Below are 20,049 nucleotides of genomic sequence, written 5' to 3'. Positions count from 1 at the left end.
TCACGGGTATGAATTTTGCCAGATCAGAAATAGAGATCCAGATAGATTCCAGGGTTAGTTACACGGGTTTATTCACTAGCGACTTTGGTTATTCTTGCAAACTGTGGGAAACTCTTATTGGTCTGGCACATCCAGAACCTTCTGAGGATTGAGATGGGTGCACCTGCACCAGTTGCTCACTCCTCTTCACCATTCTGTTACCCCATGGTGGATACAATCAAACCAAAGTGTCTAGTGGCCCCCCTCCCTCCCAGAAAATGCCCACTCGCTCCTGCCTTCATTGCTGCCATCTTGAAAAATGGTTACACCTTGCCCTGCACAGTACATCCTGGGAATGCACCATGCGGGGACTACTTCTATATAAGGTAAATTTCCTTTATATGGCAGCAGGCCCCATCAGTACATCCCCAGGAGATAATCTTGTGTTAAGCGGAGCCTTTCAGGGAGTGCATTCCAGAGTGTAGGGGCTACTCCAGAGAAGGCTCGCTTGTGGGTATCACATTGTGTAATGTCTTTTGAAGAGGGTATAGTTAGTGATAGTCCTTCAGAGGATCTTTGTGTCCTTGAAGGTGTGTAGAGGATCATCCTTCAGGTACTCGGAGGCCATTTCCTTTAAAACATTTGCATTCATTTAAATGGAATTGCGGTCAAGGTTTCCGTGTGAGTTAACACCCTTGATGAAACCCTTTCTGCATTGCTGTCCTATGATAAAACTGTGTTAAACCCACGGTAACCAATAAGTACATAAGTATTGCCATACTGAGACAGACCGAAGGTCCATCAAGCTGCATCCTCTTTCCAGCAGTGGCCAAACCAGGTTACAAGTACCTGGCAAGATCCCAAAACAGTACAATACATTTTATGCTGCTTATCCTAGGATCAAGCAGTGGATTTTCCCCAAGTCTATTTTAATAATGGTCTATGGACTTTTCATTTAGGAATCCATCCAAACCTTTTTTAAACCTCGCTAAGCTAACTGCTTTTATTACATTCTGTGGCAATGAATTTCAGAGTTTAATTACACGTTGAGTAAAGAAATATTTTCTATGATTTATTTTAAATTTACTATGTTGTTACTTCATTGCATGCCCCCTAGGCCTAGTATTTTTGGAAAGAGTAGCAATTCACATCTACCCATTTCACTCCACCCATTATTTTATAGACCTCCCCTCAGCCGTCTTTTCTCAAAGCTGAAGAGCCCTAGCCACTTTAGCTTTTGCTCGTATGGAAGTCATGCTATCCCCTTTATCATTTTCGTTGCCCTTCTCTGTACCTTTTCTTATTCCACCATATCTTTTTTGAGATGCAGTGACCAGAATTGAACACAATATTCGAGGTGTGGTCGCACCATGGAGAGATACAAAGGCATTATAACGTCCTCATTTTTGTTTTTCATTCCTTTCCTAATAATACCTAACATTCTATTTGCACTCTTAGCCGTCGCCGCACACTGAGCAGAGGGTTTCAACATATCATCAACAATGATGCCTAGATCCATTTCCTGGTCAGTTACTCCTAATGTGGAACCTTGCACTATGTAGCAGGAAGCTTTCTGCATAAACCTCTATGAGCTAGAGTAAATGCCATGTTAGGTTCTAATTGACAGAACGGAACAGATGTGATGAAAAAACTGGGGAGGGTAGCCTGAGCTGACATCTTGGCCATTTGGTTTGAGTGATTGCTTGCTTCCTTCCTTCCAGCGATACTGGAAGGAGAAGAAGTAGGCACTCAGAGATTTACTTGTGCATGAAATAAGGAGGAGCAAAGGTAGAGGGTGGACTATGGCAGTGTTTGCGGTACGTATGTGTCTATGTGAAGCAGAAAAAGATATAACTATATGCTTGTCTGGACTGGTTCAGAGCTCCATGTATCTTCTCTGAAAACTACAGAACAAGAGGTGGCAGTTGTGTCTGTTTTGACCAATTTAGAGAAGGGGTAAGTTACTGTAGTATCATAATGTTTCTCTGACTTGTGAATGGAGGGTGCTGACTTTTGAAATAGCATTTTTCTGACTAAATGTGATACCATATATATGCATGCCTTTGGCTTTGTGAGCATGCATGACCTCAAGGTTGTGTTTTTGCATTTGTGATGCTCTGGTTATATATCTGCATGAATGAGAAGGCAATAAGATTCAGGTTCTAAGAGATAGATGAGGAAAATGGAGAAGATGCATAAAGATGTAAAATCGGAGGTGTGGGATTTTAGGAATAAGTAGAAAAGGACAGAGGAAGTGTTGTTAAATTATACTACTAGTATAGGAAATAAGATCCATAAATACTCAGTAAATCACACCTCAGTCTGTGAGCTGTGTTCTCGTCTCTTGTTTTTACTAATAATGTTGAGCAATGTGTTGTTCAAGCTCCCGACACAAAGCAGCGATTAGACTGAGTTCTGTCCTTGAACTGATAATATAGATCTTCTTTTCTATTTCTTCTTATCTCTCACTGAATATATCTTATACATTCATTCCTTGAAAAGAAGACATAATTCATAAAAATAAAAAAAAGTGTGTAGACATTTACAAATAACACCACATATAAACCAAACTGTTTTTTAAACATCAATTGTTAAATTAACTGATGCCCTGTGAACACGGTGTAATCCTGAATAGTAGTTTTAAAAAGGTCAGCTGTTGTATTTAGGCAATAAACAACTGAAAATTCATCTTTTCTGTTTTTTTTCATGCATTCTTAGCTCTTTAGTGAGCAAGAACTGCCAGCCAACTAGACAACAGCTGTTATGCATGTTTCTTTCTGATTGAGATACTCAAGCTGTTTTTTTTGTTTTGTTATTGTTTTTTCTTTTTTTTTTTTGTTTCCAGTATTAACCAGAAGCATAGTAACATAGTAACATAGTAGATGACGGCAGAAAAAGACCTGCACGGTCCATCCAGTCTGCCCAAGAAGATAAATTCATATGTGCTACTTTTTTTATTTGTACTGTCCTCTTCAGTGCACAGACTGTATAAGTCTGGCCAGCCCTATCCCCACCTCCCAACCACCAACCCCGCCTCCCAACCACCAGCTCTGGCACAGACCATATAAGTCTGCCCAGCACTATCCCTGCCACCCACCACCGGCTCTGGCACAGACCGTATAAGTCTGCCCAGCACTATCCCCGCCTCCCAACCACCACCCCACCTCCCAACCACCAGCTCTGGCACAGACCGTATAAGTCTGCCCAGCACTATCCCCGCCGCCCAACCACCAGCCCCGGCACAGACCGTATAAGTCTGCCCAGCACTAGTCCCGCCTCCCAACCACCAGCCCCAGCACAGACCGTATATGTCTGCCCACACTAGCCCCGCCTCCCAACCACCAGCTCTGCCACCCATTCTAGGCTAAGCTCCTGAGGATCCCTTTCTTCTGCACAGGATTCCTTTATGTTTATCCCACGCATGTATGAATTCCGTTACCGTTTTCATCTCTACCACCTCCCGCGGGAGGGCATTCCAAGCATCCACCACTCTCTCCGTGAAAAAATACTTCCTGACATTCTTCTTGAGTCTGCCCCCCTTCAATCTCATTTCATGTCCTCTCGTTCTACCGCCTTCCCATCTCTGGAAAAGTTTTGTTTGTGGATTCATACCTTTCAAATATTTGAACATCTGTATCATATCACCCCTGTTTCTCCTTTCCTCTAGGGTATACATGTTCAGGTCAACAAGTCTCTCCTCATACGTCTTGTAATGCAAATCCCATACCAGAAGCAAGAGTAGAAACTGGTTTTTGGCATCATTTTGATACCATAAGATCTTGATATTTTTCTAAATAAAGTGCACAAAGCAGTTCAGTGGCACTATAAGTATTTTGCAAGAATTTGCTGTGTTTGGAAACATTTCAAAGAAGTGCTGCCACTGTAAAGCTATAATTTTAGCAGGGATTGCCTGTTCTAATCCTCTGACCAGTGAATCTTAGTATAATATTCCCAATGTATTTTTAGCTAAATTATTTTACACAGAACCATAAATATCTGCAGTATTAAAAACACAAATTGTAGTGTGCACAGTTAGAAATAGTAACAGAAGGAACAGAACTTGTTCACAGTGATTGTGTCTCTCAGCTATGAGTCAGACTGCTCCTAGGGGGCGGTTGTGGATGAAAGGCAGGGACAGAGTTCAATCAGAAGTGTGCTCTATAACAAGATTCTTGTACCATTTAGCATCACTAACAGAATAATCTGGTCCAACAGACATATGCTGCAATCTTTTTTTGTAAATTTTACAGTAATTAGAGCTTTACTGGGCACCAATTTTGAAAAAAATGGCCATTATTTACTCACAATCTACTATAATAAAACGCTCCCTCAACGTTCTGAGGACACTGACGTCACTGCAGGCAATCACACACCGGTTCGTAAGTTCATGGTGGTGAAGCCATCCAACTCACCATGTCTGTGCCCCGCCCTCGTGTCAAACATGGTGACGTCGAGGGCGGAGCACATACACTCGACCAAACAGGCAGGCAAGCAAGCAGGCAGCCAGCCACAGCATCCGAGGGAGGGAGAGACGGAACGAAGGAATCAGCGAGCCAGACGCCCACACCCCCCCAAAGTCCCCGCCCCTCACCCCCCCCAAGTTCCCACCACCACCACCCTACACCCCCCCTAACATGTTGCCACCGCTCAACACCTCCACCCCCCCAGGTCAAAACATCCACTGCTCCACCCTCCACCCCCCCAATATCGCAACACCCACTGCTCCACCCCCCCCCAAAACAGGTCGCCGCCGCGCATGCACCCCCACCCTCTGTCCTACATCAGCTGAGCGCTGCTTCCCCCCCCTCTCCATCAGATAGAAAAAACAAATTTAAAAAGTGAACCTGCGAAAATGGTTTAAGGAAGGAATCGGAGCCCCGCAGCCAGCCATGGGTTGAGCTCTGCATCTGCTCCTCCTCTCAGCGTTGACGTCAGTGCTCCTGGACTGGTGGAGGCGTACCCCGTAGCGACGTGAGAGGAGGAGTGGAAGCGCCGGCGACCTGTTCGGGGGAGGGTGGATGGTGGTGCACTGGCTGCTGCCACCTTGGGGGGGGGGCCACAGTGCATCACTGGTTGGTGTGACCTCGGGGGGGGGGGGGGGGGTGGACGGCGCACACACCCAGGAAAACCTTGCTAGCGCCCATTTCATTTTTCTCCGAAACGGGCCTTTGTTACTAGTCAACTAATAAATTTGTAAATGAACCCTTATCTTGCTGTCCTTCTACTGCCTCTATATTTTCCCCTTCCTCTCATGCTCTGATTTGTTGCAGAGTATTTTTTCTCCTGTGAGCTCCAGCTCAGTCAGAGATAGTGTGCATTGGGTTATGTCACCATGACCCTTCACTTATAATTTTAGAACATTCTATTGCACAACCAATGTAGTGATAGTCCTTGGACAAGTTGTGCAAACACCCTGATTCCAGTAGCAGGTGTCACCATCCAGCAATGGCTAAGACTCCTTGCTCTCCTCAGAGCCTGTGAAGGCCTCCTCCACAGTATCCTAGTTTCTACTAGTCTAGGGAGCAGAAGCAAGGACCAGGGGTAGACTCAGGAGTAATATCAGGAAGCATTTTTTCACAGAGAGGGTGGTAGATAAGTGGAATGCCCTCCCGCGGGAAGTGGTGGAGATGAAAATGGTAATGGAATTCAAACATACGTGGGATAAACACAAAGGAATCCTGTTGCGAAGGAATGGATCCACAGAATCTTAGCGGAGATTGGGTGGCAACGCCGGTAATTGGGAAGCAAAATCGGTGCTGGGCAGACTTCTATGGTCTACGCCCTGATCGTGACTGAATAGATATGGATGGGCTTGAGTGTAAATTTTAAGGGGCTTCGACGTTAGCTTCATAACTTTTAGTACAAGAACAATGCTGGGCAGACTTTTACGATCTGTCCCCTGAGAATGGCAAGGACAAATCAGACTCAGGTATACATATAAAGTATCGCATACTATGTAAAATGAGTTTATCTTGTTGGGCAGACTGGATGGACCATACAGGTCTTTATCTGCCGTCATTTACTATGTTACTATGAATTGAACCTGGGTCTTCTTTATTGCAAACAAGTTACTTACAAGTCAGCGACTGGGTTGGCCCAGAATATTTCCTAACAATACCATTCTTTTTCAGAACTCTTGTACCAGGAATATCGTGATAAATCTACACTGCAAGAGATTGAAACCAGGCGGCAGCAGGATGCATATGTACACACAGAGCACCAGCTGGACTCCCAGAACAATGAAGAGATTCCAACAAAGGAAGCACCACTCAACACCCAGGAAAACAGGCCTCCCCCTCCACTCAATCGGCTCCAGAGCTCTGGTTCTAACTTCAACTTGTGGCAGGATCTCCCTGAGATTAGAAACAGTGGTGTCCTAGACATCCTCCAGCCAGAAGAGATCAAATTGCAAGAGGTAAACAAACACATGGGAAATGTATGGAGGGTTGTGAATATATGTGTTTAATGATATTCAGCTCTTTCCAGTGTGGTAGCCCAAGAGGAATGAACATAATTATGAACTGCTTTGCTTCTGCTCTGTAGTACAAAATCATGTGTAAAATCCCATGCAGTCATGTGTAGGTACTGGCAGAATAAAAAGTCCAATAAATTTACAATAATAATTTTATAGTACCAACCAGTAGTTAGATTATTTTGTATTTTGCCTACAGGCCATGTTTGAACTTGTGACTTCCGAGGCCTCATACTACAAGAGTTTAAGCTTGATGGTCTCTCTGTTCGTGGAAAATGAGAACCTGAAGTCAGCACTGAACCAGTCTGAAGCTCACTTCTTGTTCTCCAACATCCTGGAGGTCTTAGTGACCAGTGAGAGGTAAGATGTCTCTATATCGCTGTTCCTGGTCACCCAAGTCTTGGAGGTCAGTGTTAAAATAGCAACAGGATCTCAGTGAAAATCTGGGTTTTTGCAGTAGCTTTTTTAGCTGTTGATACTACAGTCCCTTTAAAATACAGCCAGCTGAGCCAGTGAATTCAGTTTTGGATATAGGACTGGTTTTGCAACATTGAAGAAGGGTATATGCCATCCCTCTTTATCAAGTCTGATTCTTCCATTAGACAAAGTAGAGGGCTATATAGGGCACCAGAGTAAGGGGGGGGGGGGGTGCAGGAAAAAATCCTTTAAACCTCAGTAATTATGAATGCTTTTTTAAAAATCAAGGGCTGAAACTTCCAGACTGGTGTTCTTGTGCATCATAGGACCAGCAGCAAGGACATCGGACAAGTTGCCCCCCCCCCCCCCCCACAAAAAAAAAAATGGTAGAATAAGGGATCCCTTATAAGTTCTGTATCTTTATTTGAACAAGAGACAGACAAGGGATCTCAGAGCTGCCCTTGCAAGCTTTTAAATTTTTATTGACTGGAGGAGGAACGGGTGGGGCTTTCAGCCCTGTGGCAGGACTCCTTAGATTATTTGTAGCATATAGGGAGGTAGGGAAGGAAAGGAGAAAAGAGGATGTGAGCTGCAGAGTCTGTTTTTAAAATCATTTTATATTGCTGGGAGTGAGGAAAGGGGATGGGGGTCGAAGGGCTTCTTTTATTTTTATAATTTTAACATGACGGAAAGGAGGGAGGGAGGGAAAGGGAAGAAGAGCTTGGGACCATTTAAAAAATATATTTTACACATTGGGAGAAAAGAGGAAATAGGAGTGGGCAATGGGACAATTTTTAAATTTAGTCTTATAACTTTGTTTTTAAGAGCACTTAGCCAGTTAGGGGGGTATTCTATAAATAGCACCAGAAAAAATCAGTGTGGCGCTTTATTCTATAAATGGCACTCCAGGTTGAGCGCCATTTATAGAATGGTGCTTAGACCCCATTTCCATGCCAACACCCAACTCTGGGCATTTTGGCATGGAAATGGGGCTATTCTTTAACCCTGTGCACAACTTTTAGAAATGTCCCTGCCACACCCCCTTTTGAGTTGCACACTAGGAGATTTAGGCATTTGGGGTTATAAAATAGAGTTTGGGGAGATGTGTGCGCAAATTTGTTCCCAATTAATTGCAACAATTGATTGTTAGCATCAATTAATTGAAATTCATTGTCTTGTAAGCTAACTAATTTGTGCACAGATTTTTGATCCATGCGCAAATCTTGGTGCCATATATAGAATCCAGGGGTTAATGCCAAATTCTTAACATTAAAGAGATAATTTTATAAAGTCATTTTAGAACATATGTGCTAATATACACACATAAATGAGTTTATAAAATTAGGTCTGGTATAAAAGTACACATGTTGGTGTGAACACATATACTTGTACTTTAGGCATTGCTGGGAACACAGTCTGGGTAGGGCATGAGCGGAGTCACAAAGTACACATTTTTGTTATAAAATACGCTAATCTACAAGCAAACTTCAAACAGCCCAAAACACCGCAGCCAGACTCATATTTGGGAAAACAAAATATGAAAGTGCAAAACCCCTGAGAAAGAAATTACACTGGTCCCCACTTAAAGAACATATCGCGTTCAAGATCTGCATGATTGTTCGTAAAATCATTTACGGAGATGCCCCGACCTACATGATAGACCTAGTGGACCTGCCACCCAGAAATGCTAAAAAATCTTCCCGCACCTTTCTTAACCTACACTTCCCCAGTTGTAAAGGATTAAAATACAAACTAACACACGCGACCAGCTTTTCTTACATGAGCACACAGCTGTGGAATGCACTTCCAACTCACTTGAGGACGATCAACAAATTAATTAACTTCCGCAAATCTCTGAAGACCTACCTCTTTGATAAAGCATACCACGAGAACCCATAACTAACTAAAACACAACACCTATCCAACTTTATTCAGAATGTATTTCTCTACAACTGCTTGACCAAATCCTCTTGTCTTCCTTGACTTCTTTGTAACATCAATTGTATTCTTCATCCTGGTATGGCGACGCCATAACAGATCTTTGTAAGCCACATTGAGCCTGCAAACCAGTGGCATAGCCAGACCTGACATTTTGGGTGGGCCCAGAGCTAATATGGGTGGGCACTATATAAAAGTCTGCCCAGCACTATCCCCGCCTCCCATACACTGCCCTATTGAAGATCACTGTGGTCAAGGGAAATTAATCAATCCCCTAAAGCAGCAGATGTGAAATGAGGATTCCTTGGGATGTGTAACAGCTACGCATTGGAAGGATCTGGATAAGTAGTGTTTGAAAAAATATAATTTGAAAATATTGAGAAACTGAAGTCATCTGCATAGCTGACATTACTGTTCTGTTCTGAATTGTTATTGGCATTTCTTCTTCCCATACAGTTGCACCATTAGTGGAGTCTTTTTCTGACCTCCCATGGCTGGTATGTCTGCACTGCTAGTTAAGAAGCAGTTATTAACTTGCTGAGGTCTTTTTTTTTTCTCCACTGTTTTGAGTGATTGAGTATCCACTGAAGGAAAGCTACATGACAGTCTCTAGAAACACTGTTTGAAAGTTTCTGTAATTGAGTTTCTAGCTCCAGTGGTAAATAATCAATACATCAGACTACCAGTAGGGCAGATGCACATACAACTATCAGCACTCATGACAGCTAGCAATATTTTTACTACGATGGCTGCCTTTTTAGCGCAGGAGATATTAGCATGGATCCACACTGTCTACCACGAAATAAACCCTGCACTAGCTGCTTACTATAGCTTAGTAAAAGAGCTCCAAGATTGATATACAGCCTCAGACATAGCCCTTTACCCACAGCACTGCAATCATTTCAACTACATGCAAAGCTATAATGTGGTAATGGGCAATCTGATGTACGTGTGTGTTTCCTGGTGCATCATGTTGTCGCTGTTTCTATTATATCACCGTGCAGCGTTCAACACAAACACAATCACCTACTGTCCCAGCACATACCTCTGTTACAATGGCAGAGCGATACACATCTGTGCTGTACGTCCATCCGTCCAGGCATTTCTCCGTCTCTATCTCGGACACGTTTACGTCCAGCCCTGGCAGCAGCCCCTGGGCAGAGATATTGAGCACCCGGTCTAGCCGGTACCGCCAGCACATGCTGTCCACCGCCACCCCGTCCACCATCTTCTTAGGGATGCTGACCTTCCTCCACGCCTCGCTCAGGTTAGCGGTGGCCGGCATCAGGCAACGGTGTTCGGGAGATGCGGCCAGGAACACCACCACGAAGCCGTTGGGGATGATACTGATGCTGAACAGGAAGAAATGAGCTGCTGGAAGGGTCCCCACTGGCCCAGGAAGCCAGTCACCTCGTCGTAGTCCCGCATGACCCAAGGAGCGCGTGTCTCTGGAGAGGTCACGCGCCCTAGTGGAAGGGGAGGGGTGTGTGTGTAACGGACAAATGTGGCGAACAGCCGACGGACTCCGCGCTACCGAAGGCGGTACGACTGCTCCCCCCATGGGCTTCTGTTCTGAGAGGCAGTGAAAAGGCCACGGGACGGGAGGCACCGGTGGGCGGGCCTCAGAACCTGGAGAGAGCTTAGCCAGAACGCGAGCGGGTGCCGTCTCCGTGGTATGCGCTGCTGCTGCTGCTGCTGCTGCAGTGTGTGTGCACTTGGCTGGGTGGGCCTGGGCAGAAATTGCGCCCCTGCTGCAAACAGGTGGGAAAATGTGGGATACAAGTGCAATAAATAAATAAATAAATAAATACTTGCTTACTGTATGTGTGGACATTTATACCTGTTCTCAAGCAGACTTAATGTCTGTAACTACAATGTAGGTGCTATTGCTTGTAATAGCAGTTTAACAGGGTTTAAAAACTGTTGGGACAAATTCCTAAAAGAAAAGCCCATAAAATATTATGAAGACGGACTTGGGAAAATTCACTACTTATTTATGGGAAAAGCAGCATAAAATCTGTTTTACTCTTTTAGGATCTTGCTAGGTACTTGTGATCTACATTGATCACTATTGGAAACAGGATATCGGGCTTGATGAACCTTCAGTCTGCCCCAGTATGGCTATGCATATGCTCTTTGTTTCTTATTTCTGACAGAATTTTGTAGACACATAGGCGGCTATATGCCTTTATAATTAATAGGGCCAAAATAGACACCTTTTTGCCTGTTAAACCTCAGCGCCCTGTTACTAAGTAGGTAATTCTATAAAGAAGGCACTAAAATGCATACAGTAAATGTATATGTAAATGACTACTGGCATATATGCAAGTATTTGTACATAAATGCTGGAAATCCGGCTACATTCTATTTTTAACTATGCACATGTCTTCAGTAGCGCATAATTTGTAGGTGGGCGTTATAAAATGTTATAAGGTACATGCATATCCGGAATCCAGGTGTGAATATGTACACTAGCTCTGTGGCTGACTTAAGTGCTCATGCCTAAGTGCATACACGTGTATATACCTGGTTTTGTTAGTATTCTGTAGAAGAAAGTAGATTGTTACTTTCCTTTATTGAATAGGCTCCTCATAGGCATCAGCACTGAATATTCAGGTTTGACTACATTTCTCCTGGTCGCTGGTACTTATGTGGGTCTCAGCTGATATTCAGCTGGGCCCCCATATAACACACATGTGCAGATCCTGACTGAATATTAGCAGGGACCTGCACAAGGGTATCTGGTCAGGTTTCCCATCCCCCTGATTCTGATCCCCCTTTCTCCCAACCTCCTGGTCCCCTTCTTTAGATGGTCGTCGTGACAGCCATTTTGAATCTGGATCCATGATGGGCAGGAGCGAGTGGGAATTGTTCATGCTCTTTGTACCCAGTCCACCAGGGATTTTAAAGGTAGGCCCGTGGGGGAGGGGGGGAGGGAGGTTTCCATATTTATAGGAACAATGTTCTTAGGGAGTGGGGAAGGGAATGAGGGGGATTGGAATGGGAGGAATCCATGGGCATAGTTTGGGGGTGAGGGGGCATTGTCCCTCAAATGGCTTGCCACCTTTGGCATTGCCCTGAGTGGTGCAGCATCTCCCTCTCTGCTTCCACCCCTTCCCTGCAGGATTTGGTATCATACTCCCACCTCTTCCATTTCCCTCCTTCGGTCTGCAGTTTCAAGGTGTTCAGGCTGCTGGCAGTGTTAGCAATATAAGCATGCTGCCTTTGGCCTTCTCCAGAAGCCTTCTCTCTGCAGCATCCCACCTACATGAAAACAGGAAGTTGCTACAGAGAGAAAGCTTCCGGGCAGGCTGAGGGTAGCATGCTTACTTTGCTAAAACTGCCGGCGGCTTGGACACCTTGAAGAATGCAACACCGGAGGAGGGAGAGGGGGGGATAGCCATCCCAGATCTCATGGGGGGGGGGGGGGGGGGGGGAGGGAGAGCGATCCTGGACCTTCCCAGGGGAAAGGGAGGAGAGAGGGAGAATGACACTGGAACTCATGTGGGGGAACGAGAGTGACATTAGACCTCAGGGGGGGCATTGGAAGGAGATTGGGACAGTGATATACTGGACCTCACTGGGGGGGGTGGGGTGGAAGGAGAAAGGAACAGTGACACTGAACTTCGGGGGGGAGCGGGTGGTGGAAGGAGAGAGGGAGATGTCTCACCCTCAGATGGGGAGGAGAAAAAATATGCCAGATCACAAGGGTTAGGAAGAGAAATGCCAAACCACGGGGATGGGGAAGAGTAAGCAAGAGGTTGGATGAGGAGCTGGGAAAGCGAAGGGGAGAGAAACTGTACCCATGGGGGGGGGGGGGGTGTTGAGTAGAGAGAGAGAGAGAGAGAGAGAGAGATGCTGGGATTGAGGGGGAGAAGAAAGATGGAATGCATGGTGGGGTGACAGATTGGGAAAGATGCTGTATCCAGGGAGTGAAAGAGAGAGGGAGTACCATGAGGGGGCAGAGGAGAGAAGCGGGATAGATGCTGGCCTTGGAGTGGAAGTGCAGGGGCAGTAGCGGGAAGGGGAAGGGGTGGGGACACAGAGAACAGATACTGAACTTGGGAATAGGGACAAAGAGGGGAGGTGCTGGACAGGACAGATAGGGACACAGAGGGAATGACAGTGGATATGGAGAAAGAAAAAAGTCAAATAGGAGATAATGGAAAGCAGAAGATGGATGGGACAAGGAGGGGTGGAAGACTGAAGGAAGGAGCAGGAGATTGACGAGACTGGTGAGGGAGGGAGAAGGAGCAGGAAATGGATGGGGCTAGGGGGTATGAGTAGGGGAGGGGAATAGCAGATGATGGTGCTAGGGGGTGTGGGTGGGAGAGAGGAACAGAGTAGAAGATGGGGCTAAGGAGTGTGGGGGGAAGGAGCAGGAAATGGATGGGATTGGGGGTATGGGTAGAGGGGAGGGGAACAGAGCAGACGATGGATGGGGAAAGGAGGTGTGGGTGGTATGGAGAGGAAGAGGAACAGAGCAGGGAATTATGGATAAGAGAGATGGAGTGGGAATTTCAGGGGATAGTGAATACTTGGATGTTTTAGATATGAGTGGAAGTATATTGATGGGTTGGGAGAATGAGTGAGGATGTGAAATGAGGGATATGAGAAGGAGCCAAGAAAAGGACATGATGTAAGGAAAGGTTGAGACAAAATGTGGATGACCTGGAGGACTGGAGAGAGGATGAGAGGCAGGGCCGGTCTTAGGCAGAGGCGACCGAGGCGGCCGCATAGGGCCCCGCGCCTAAGGGGGCCCCGCGCGGCGTGCCTCGCCTCTGCCTCGCCGACCACGCTCGTCTGCCCTCCACCCATGTCCCGCGACGCGAGTCTCCTCGTTCCCCTGCTGCTCCCCTCTCTCCAGCCACCTGAGACATCTCCCTCCCCTCCCCTCCCCGCCACGCCAAACGACCCTCTTCTGTCGCCCACACCTCACCTGACCCGACCCAGCATTTAAAAAAACCCTCCAACCAACGGTGCTGGAGCCCTCGCGTCTGAGGGAAGAAAACTCGCTTCGTCATTGGCCGGCCTTCCCTCAAGTCCCGCCCTCTGATGTAACTTCCGTAAGGGCGGGACTTGAGGGAAGGCCGGCCAACGACGAAGCGAGTTTTCTTCCCTCAGACGCAAGGCACCGGCACCGCTGCTTGGAGGGTTTTTTAAAATGCTGGGTCGGGTCAGGTGAGGTGCGGGCGACAGAAGAGGGTCGTTTGGCGGGTCGGGGGGGGGGGTCAGACGGGAGATGTCTCAGGTGGCTGGAGGGAGGGGGAGCAGCAGGGGAACGAGGAGACTCGCGTCGCTGGACATGGGTGGAGGGCAGGGGGGACGGGGGGGGGGTTACTGGACATAGGTGGATGGCAGTTGGCAAGGGGGGCAGGAGGGTCGCTGGACATGGGGTGGATGGAGGGGAGGAGGGCTTCTGGACATAGGGGGAGGGCAGGGGGCACAGGAGGGTCACGACATGGGTGGATGGCAGGGGAGGGCATAGGGGACAGGGGGGGTTGCTGGACATGGATGGCAGGGGGGACAGGAGGGTCGCTGGACATGGGTGGATGGTAGGGGAGGGGGTTTCTGGACATAGGTGGATGGCAGGGAGGACAGGAGGGGCGCTGGACATGGGTGGGTGGCAGGGGAGGGGGGTTTCTGGACATAGGTGGATGGCAGGGGAGGGCAGGGGGCACAGGAGGGTCGCTGGACATGGATGGATGGCAGGGGAGGGCATAGGGGACGGGGGGTTGCTGGACATGGATGGCAGGGGGGACAGGAGGGTCGCTGGACATGGGTGGATGGCAGGGGAGGGGGTTTCTGGACATAGGTGGAGGGCAGGGGGCACAGGAGGGTCGCTGGACATGGGTGGATGGAGGGGAGGGGGTCTCTGGACATAGGTGGATGACAGGGGAGGACAGAGGGGACAGGGGGAGTTGCTGGACATAGATGGATGGCAGGGGGGACAGGAGGGTCGCTGGACATGGGTGGATGGAGGAGCGAGAAGAAATGCTGGACATGGATGGAGGCGAGGGAAGAGTGAGGAAGGAGATGAGGTGAGGGAAAAGGAAGAGAGGAGAAAAAGTGCACATGGATATAGAAAATAGGCAGAAGCTGGATCCACTGGACAGTCAAGTTTGCAGCGGACCCAGCTTTTACTTACGGATGTAGGGCAAGAAATGAAGAAGAAAGGCGGAAAGTAAAGACATAAATGGAAAGGAAGCCCTGGAAACTGAGTTAAGAGGACAGATAGCAGCACAATCGGATACTGAGCCAGCATGATCAGAAAAACAAAGTCACCAGACAACAAAGGTAGAAAAAAACTATTTTATTCAGGATTTATTAATTGGAATATGTTAATTTTTGGAAATGTGCATCTGTGATATTTTTCATGTAAGTTTTAATTTTTGTAGTATTGCTACATACTGAGTCTGACTTCTTGAGGTAACTTTCCAGTTCAGTATTTTGCATTCATGTGTTTTTCAGGTGTGATCAAGGAAGGTGCAGTATTCTGCTAGCGTATAGTTTGCAGCCCTTTTTGTTTGGTTTTTTTTTCACTAGGTTGTGCACTGGTGTTTTAGAGCCCGGTGTAATTACAGTTGCCTTTCCACGCCACGCATAAGGTTGTAGCTCATCCTGTCCTTGGAATTAGTGCTGTTTATGGTTTGTTAAGGTTATGAATGTGTTTTTGCACACGTTTGTGTATAGTGTTTTGCAGTGGAGAGATTGTGTGTTGGCCTTACTAAGGTGGCACCAAACATTGGAAAGGGTGTAGAGCCTAAATCATGACACACTCTCTCTAAAAGGGTGTTTTGTGGCTCTACATGAGAATTGTGATATTATGATCCCTTGCTAGCTTCATATTGTTGATAATCTGCATTTTCCGTATGGCTGGTATATTGGTGTATAAGGTATTAATTCTGATTTTTTTTTTTTAACTTATTTTTTTCTGTGTGTTGTCAGACAATTATGGATGACAGAGTCGGAGTCTTCTTGAGTCAGAGAGTTGTGGTATATATTTTAAAACAATTTTAATACCTTGGTGGTCTATATGTTTTTATATTGTACATTATATTTTACATATCACTTAATTTTATTGTATATCTTTTCATTTCATTTTTATTTTATTGCATATATGGGTTACAGAGTGATAGGGGAATTTGAAAGTGCTGAATCTTTTCTTAATATTTTTCCTTTATTCTCCTTTGTTATGAGAATTGGAACTACTAATTGTAGTGGACTTGAACTGAATAATTTCTGGGGAGGGGAGGTTTCATGATAGCATTGTGCTTATTATTTCAATCAGTTTTTTGTACAAGTTTAGCTTCATTTGTCTTTATTTGAAATTTCATAAATAAAATGTTCTAAAAATGGAATAATTTTATCAATGGGGTGGAGCTAGGGTGGGGGTGGGGCTATGGTGGGGCGGGGCTATGGTAGGGGTGGGGCTAGGATGGGGCCCCACCAAATTGGTCTGCATAGGGCCCCGCACTTGCTAAGACCGGCCCTGACGAGAGGCATTGAAAAGGGATGGGGATGCTGGGGTGGGGTCTAGAAGGAAGGGGATGGGTCTCTGAAGGGGTTGCGTGAGAGTGGTAATGGTGTTCAAAAGATGGTGAAAGAGTGGCTATTGGGCATGGTGTGTAAGGTAACAGACAGAAGAATGACCTTGGAGGCGATGGAAGGGAAGGACAGGCTGGGATTGATAGGGTGATGAAATACAATGAAGGCTAGATGAGGGCTAAGAGGGTGAGTACAGAGAAAGGGAATGGGGGACTAAGGAAGTAGTTGAAAGATGGGGGCTGGGTTTACTACTACTACTACTTACTACTACTTATCATTTCTATAGCGCTACCGGACGTACGCAGCGCTTCACACTTGAACATGGAGAGACAGTCCCTGCTCAATAGAGCTTACAATCTAATTATGACAGACAGACAGGACAAGTAAGAGATAAGGGTTAGGACAGACAGGACATATCAGGGATTTTATTTATTTATTTATTGCATTTGTATCCCACATTGTCCCACCTATTTGCAGGCTAAATGTGGCTTACATAGTTTTGTTATGACATTGTCATTCCAGAATATCAGATACAGTTAGTAGTGTGCAGAGCTTAAGTAGGGAAGAAGGAGGAAGTGATTAGGCGGGTGATAGAAGAAGTGGATTTTCATAACTGGTTGGGTTGGGAAAGTGGATCAGTGAAGCTGTTGGTTCTCGTTGTAGGCCTTGTTGAAGAAGTATGTCTTCAGAGATTTGAAGATTTAGGTTTAGGAGTTAAAAGCAGCATCGAAGAGGTGGGTTTTTAGCCTAGATTTGAAGATTGTCAGAGATGAGGCTTGGCGTACCGGCTCAGGAGCTTAATTCCAGGCATACGGTGCAGCAAGATAGAAGGAGACAGAAGGGGCAATGGGAGTGCTGAAGAGGGAATGAGGAGATGGTAAAAGCCAGTAGGTAGATGAGAAGTGAAACGGAGACTAAGGACTAAAGGGTGAGAGAAAAGTAGGAAAAAAAACATAAAATGAAAAATCAGTGCCTGACATATATAGAGAAAAAAAGGAAGAAGACAAGAGAAGAGAGAAGAAATGGAAAAGAATTTAGGTGAAAACTGACACATGGAAAGTGGAAAAGAGACTGGGACCAGCCCAATTAGAAAAATAAAATGCTCAGACAACAAAGGTAGAAAAGAAAACATTATTTGTATTTAATGCTTTTTAAGGACTAAGATGTACCTGCTTTGTGAAATGTACATTTTTTCTATTTTTGTATTTTTCTTTTTTATCAGTATTTCCACTGCTTATAGAGTATGGCATTCTTGAAGGGATCTCTATTTCAGTTTTTGTGGGCATGTTTTTTCTGGTTCCCTATTTTGTATCACATGAGGTGACGGATTCTGCTAACATGTAGTGTTTGTATAGGAATGTGTAACTGTCCATCTTGTTCCAGTATTTCAGTGGCAGGTATATTTGTGCTCTAGGGTCCAGTGTAACATTTATTGCACTGTCTTTTTGTAGGTGGGTTAGGGCTGTTATGTAAGTTTTCTGTATAGGGTTTTGTATTATTTCATAAAGTTTCTGGCCCTATTTGAAAGCAGGCACTGGGGCAAACAAAAACTCATCTGCTTTAAGCTTGTGCTGTTCCTGAGGTGGTGATCACAAGTTGAATATTTATGTATGGTGAGTTGAAAGGGGGATAAAGCACTTAAGTAGCTAGGATAACCGCATCAAACACAGTATTATCTTGATGCAGTTCATCCTAGCCAGTTAATTGCTGAATATCACACAAGCTGTGTTTTACCCAGCTGTGTATGCCTGGATATTCAATGCCGGTACATGGACATAGCTTGGCATTGAATATCCGGGAGTAAAGCCGACAGTGGTCAGCAAAACACTGACTACCACCAGCTAACTGTGAAGAAACAGTGTGTTTTCAGTCTGTAAAATGTATTGGATATTTTCCTGTCTTAATTATGCCCTGAAGTGTATTTCAAAAGTAAAAAAAAAAAAAACAAGGCAGTTGATCCGCCAAATCCAATATGGAAGATAGAACAAAGAAGCAGATCTTGTAAAAAACACAATCTTTATTAGTAGATTAAAAAGCTCCAAGATATTCAACATAAAATGCCAGACATGGCTATGTATCGCAAGTATATAAATGGCTGCATCAGGGGCAGTGGGACATCAGCTGATTAATACTTTCAAAAATGCTTAGGCTGGTATGGCTGTAAAAACATAGAAATTAAATTCTTGGAACAGTCTCTCAAAAAAAATGCTGTGATTGCAGTGAAAGCAGGCGAACCTGAGCTGTGCTGGGGATAGACCCTTTAAGTGGCTGCGGGGTAACACCAGGTGGGTGGCTAGGTATTTTGTGACACTGACTATTGGGCCCATTATATCTGCAGGAGAGGGGTTATGTTGCTGATACTGAGATGAAACCAGAATCAGATTTTATTTTATATGGTGAATTTTATGGTGAAATAGTCTAGTTCAGATCTGCACTCATTGTTGCATGAAGAAGGCTCCTGTGGATACAGAATATATGCTTGCATTTAACACTGTGACAATGCAGAGTCAGGGTGGGGGCAGTATTTTTTTATATTAGAGATCCAGGAAACATAATTTAGCTCAAATAATTTTTGTTGCGTGTAACCAATGTTGACAGGTTTGTTTGTTTTTTTAGATTTGTTTTTGTTTTATATAGCTTGGAAATATAAATTGTATTATTTTTTCTTGGAGCAACTGCCTGACTAGTGTTTAGAGCAGAAGTTCTCAACCCCAGCTCTTGGGACACACCTCACCAATCAGGTTTTTGGGATACCCACAGTAAATATGCAGGTGATAGATTTGCATGCGCTACCTCCATTCTATGCAAATCTATCTCATGCATATTCATTCTGGATATCCTGAAAACCTGACTGGGTTGAGAACCCCTGGTTTAGAGTGAGAGGACCTCCTCACCCTCTTTCCTGATCAGAGTTCTCAGGGGGCCTTTTCTTATGGTTGCCTTGGGGAGGGGGGTGCCACCTTATCCCTCGCTTCAGGCTGCAGACTGCCGTGAGCTACCCCTGGGGGTAAGTGCTCCCTGTAGGAACAGAGGAGGAAAAAGTGCTGCCTATGGATGGCCCCAGGAAAAAAAGTGCTGCCTATTTGGAGGGGAGGGGTATTTTAAGCAGGGAGAAAAGCTTGAATTTGGAGAAAGAGAAAAAGGGAGGGTGCTGGTGTCAGGCCCAGGGAAGGGGGAGAGGGAAAGTGCCCTCTCCTCTTGCTAATTCGTGTGAATGTGAGAGGGGGCAAATAAGATAAATTTGCCATGATGGCTCATTTCAGTTAAAAAAATATAACTTCATTGTTTTGATATGCTGGCTATCCAGTATCACCCCATCTCTGTGTCTACTGAGCCCTGCATGGTTCAAACTAAGTGGACTGGAATTGCAAGGCCTGGCCACTCTACGAAGGAAGAAGGAGCTGCCATAAGACCCTCTGCTGGTATCAGATCTATAGCCCAAGCCAGACTAGCTTACAGGTGCTGGGCCAAGGATAGAATTTGAAGATATGGGAACAGATTTATCAAGTCACATGCAAATAGTGTGTGATACTCCAGCTCACACGCCAAAGCCCCCTCTTCTCACACATTTGCAGGATGCAGTAGCACTCTTTCCTTCCCGGTCCCTGCAGCGTTGCCATCCTTCAATGTTCCAGGCCGCCGGCAGCAGTCAGTATCAGTGAGATAAGCACACTGCCTTCAGCGGCCCCAGAAGC

At 45.5% G+C, this 20,049-nt stretch overlaps 1 protein-coding gene across 6 annotated transcripts in view; it reads left to right on the top strand.

Annotated features, from left to right (window-relative positions):
* NGEF (neuronal guanine nucleotide exchange factor) overlaps positions 1-20,049 on the top strand; it is a 360,617-nt gene that overhangs the window by 165,448 nt on the left and 175,120 nt on the right. For all 6 annotated transcript variants that reach the window (XM_030216010.1, XM_030216011.1, XM_030216009.1 and 3 more), the window contains 2 exons: positions 6,111-6,394; positions 6,651-6,811. In XM_030216010.1, the coding sequence (XP_030071870.1) occupies positions 6,111-6,394; positions 6,651-6,811 (445 nt within the window). The remainder of the gene's footprint in view (positions 1-6,110; positions 6,395-6,650; positions 6,812-20,049) is intronic.

The sequence above is a fragment of the Microcaecilia unicolor genome, chromosome 10 (assembly GCF_901765095.1).
Source record: "Microcaecilia unicolor chromosome 10, aMicUni1.1, whole genome shotgun sequence".
NCBI lineage: Eukaryota > Metazoa > Chordata > Amphibia > Gymnophiona > Siphonopidae > Microcaecilia > Microcaecilia unicolor.
Note: the sequence above shows the minus strand (reverse complement) of the source record. Positions and strands in the feature narration are given on the sequence as shown.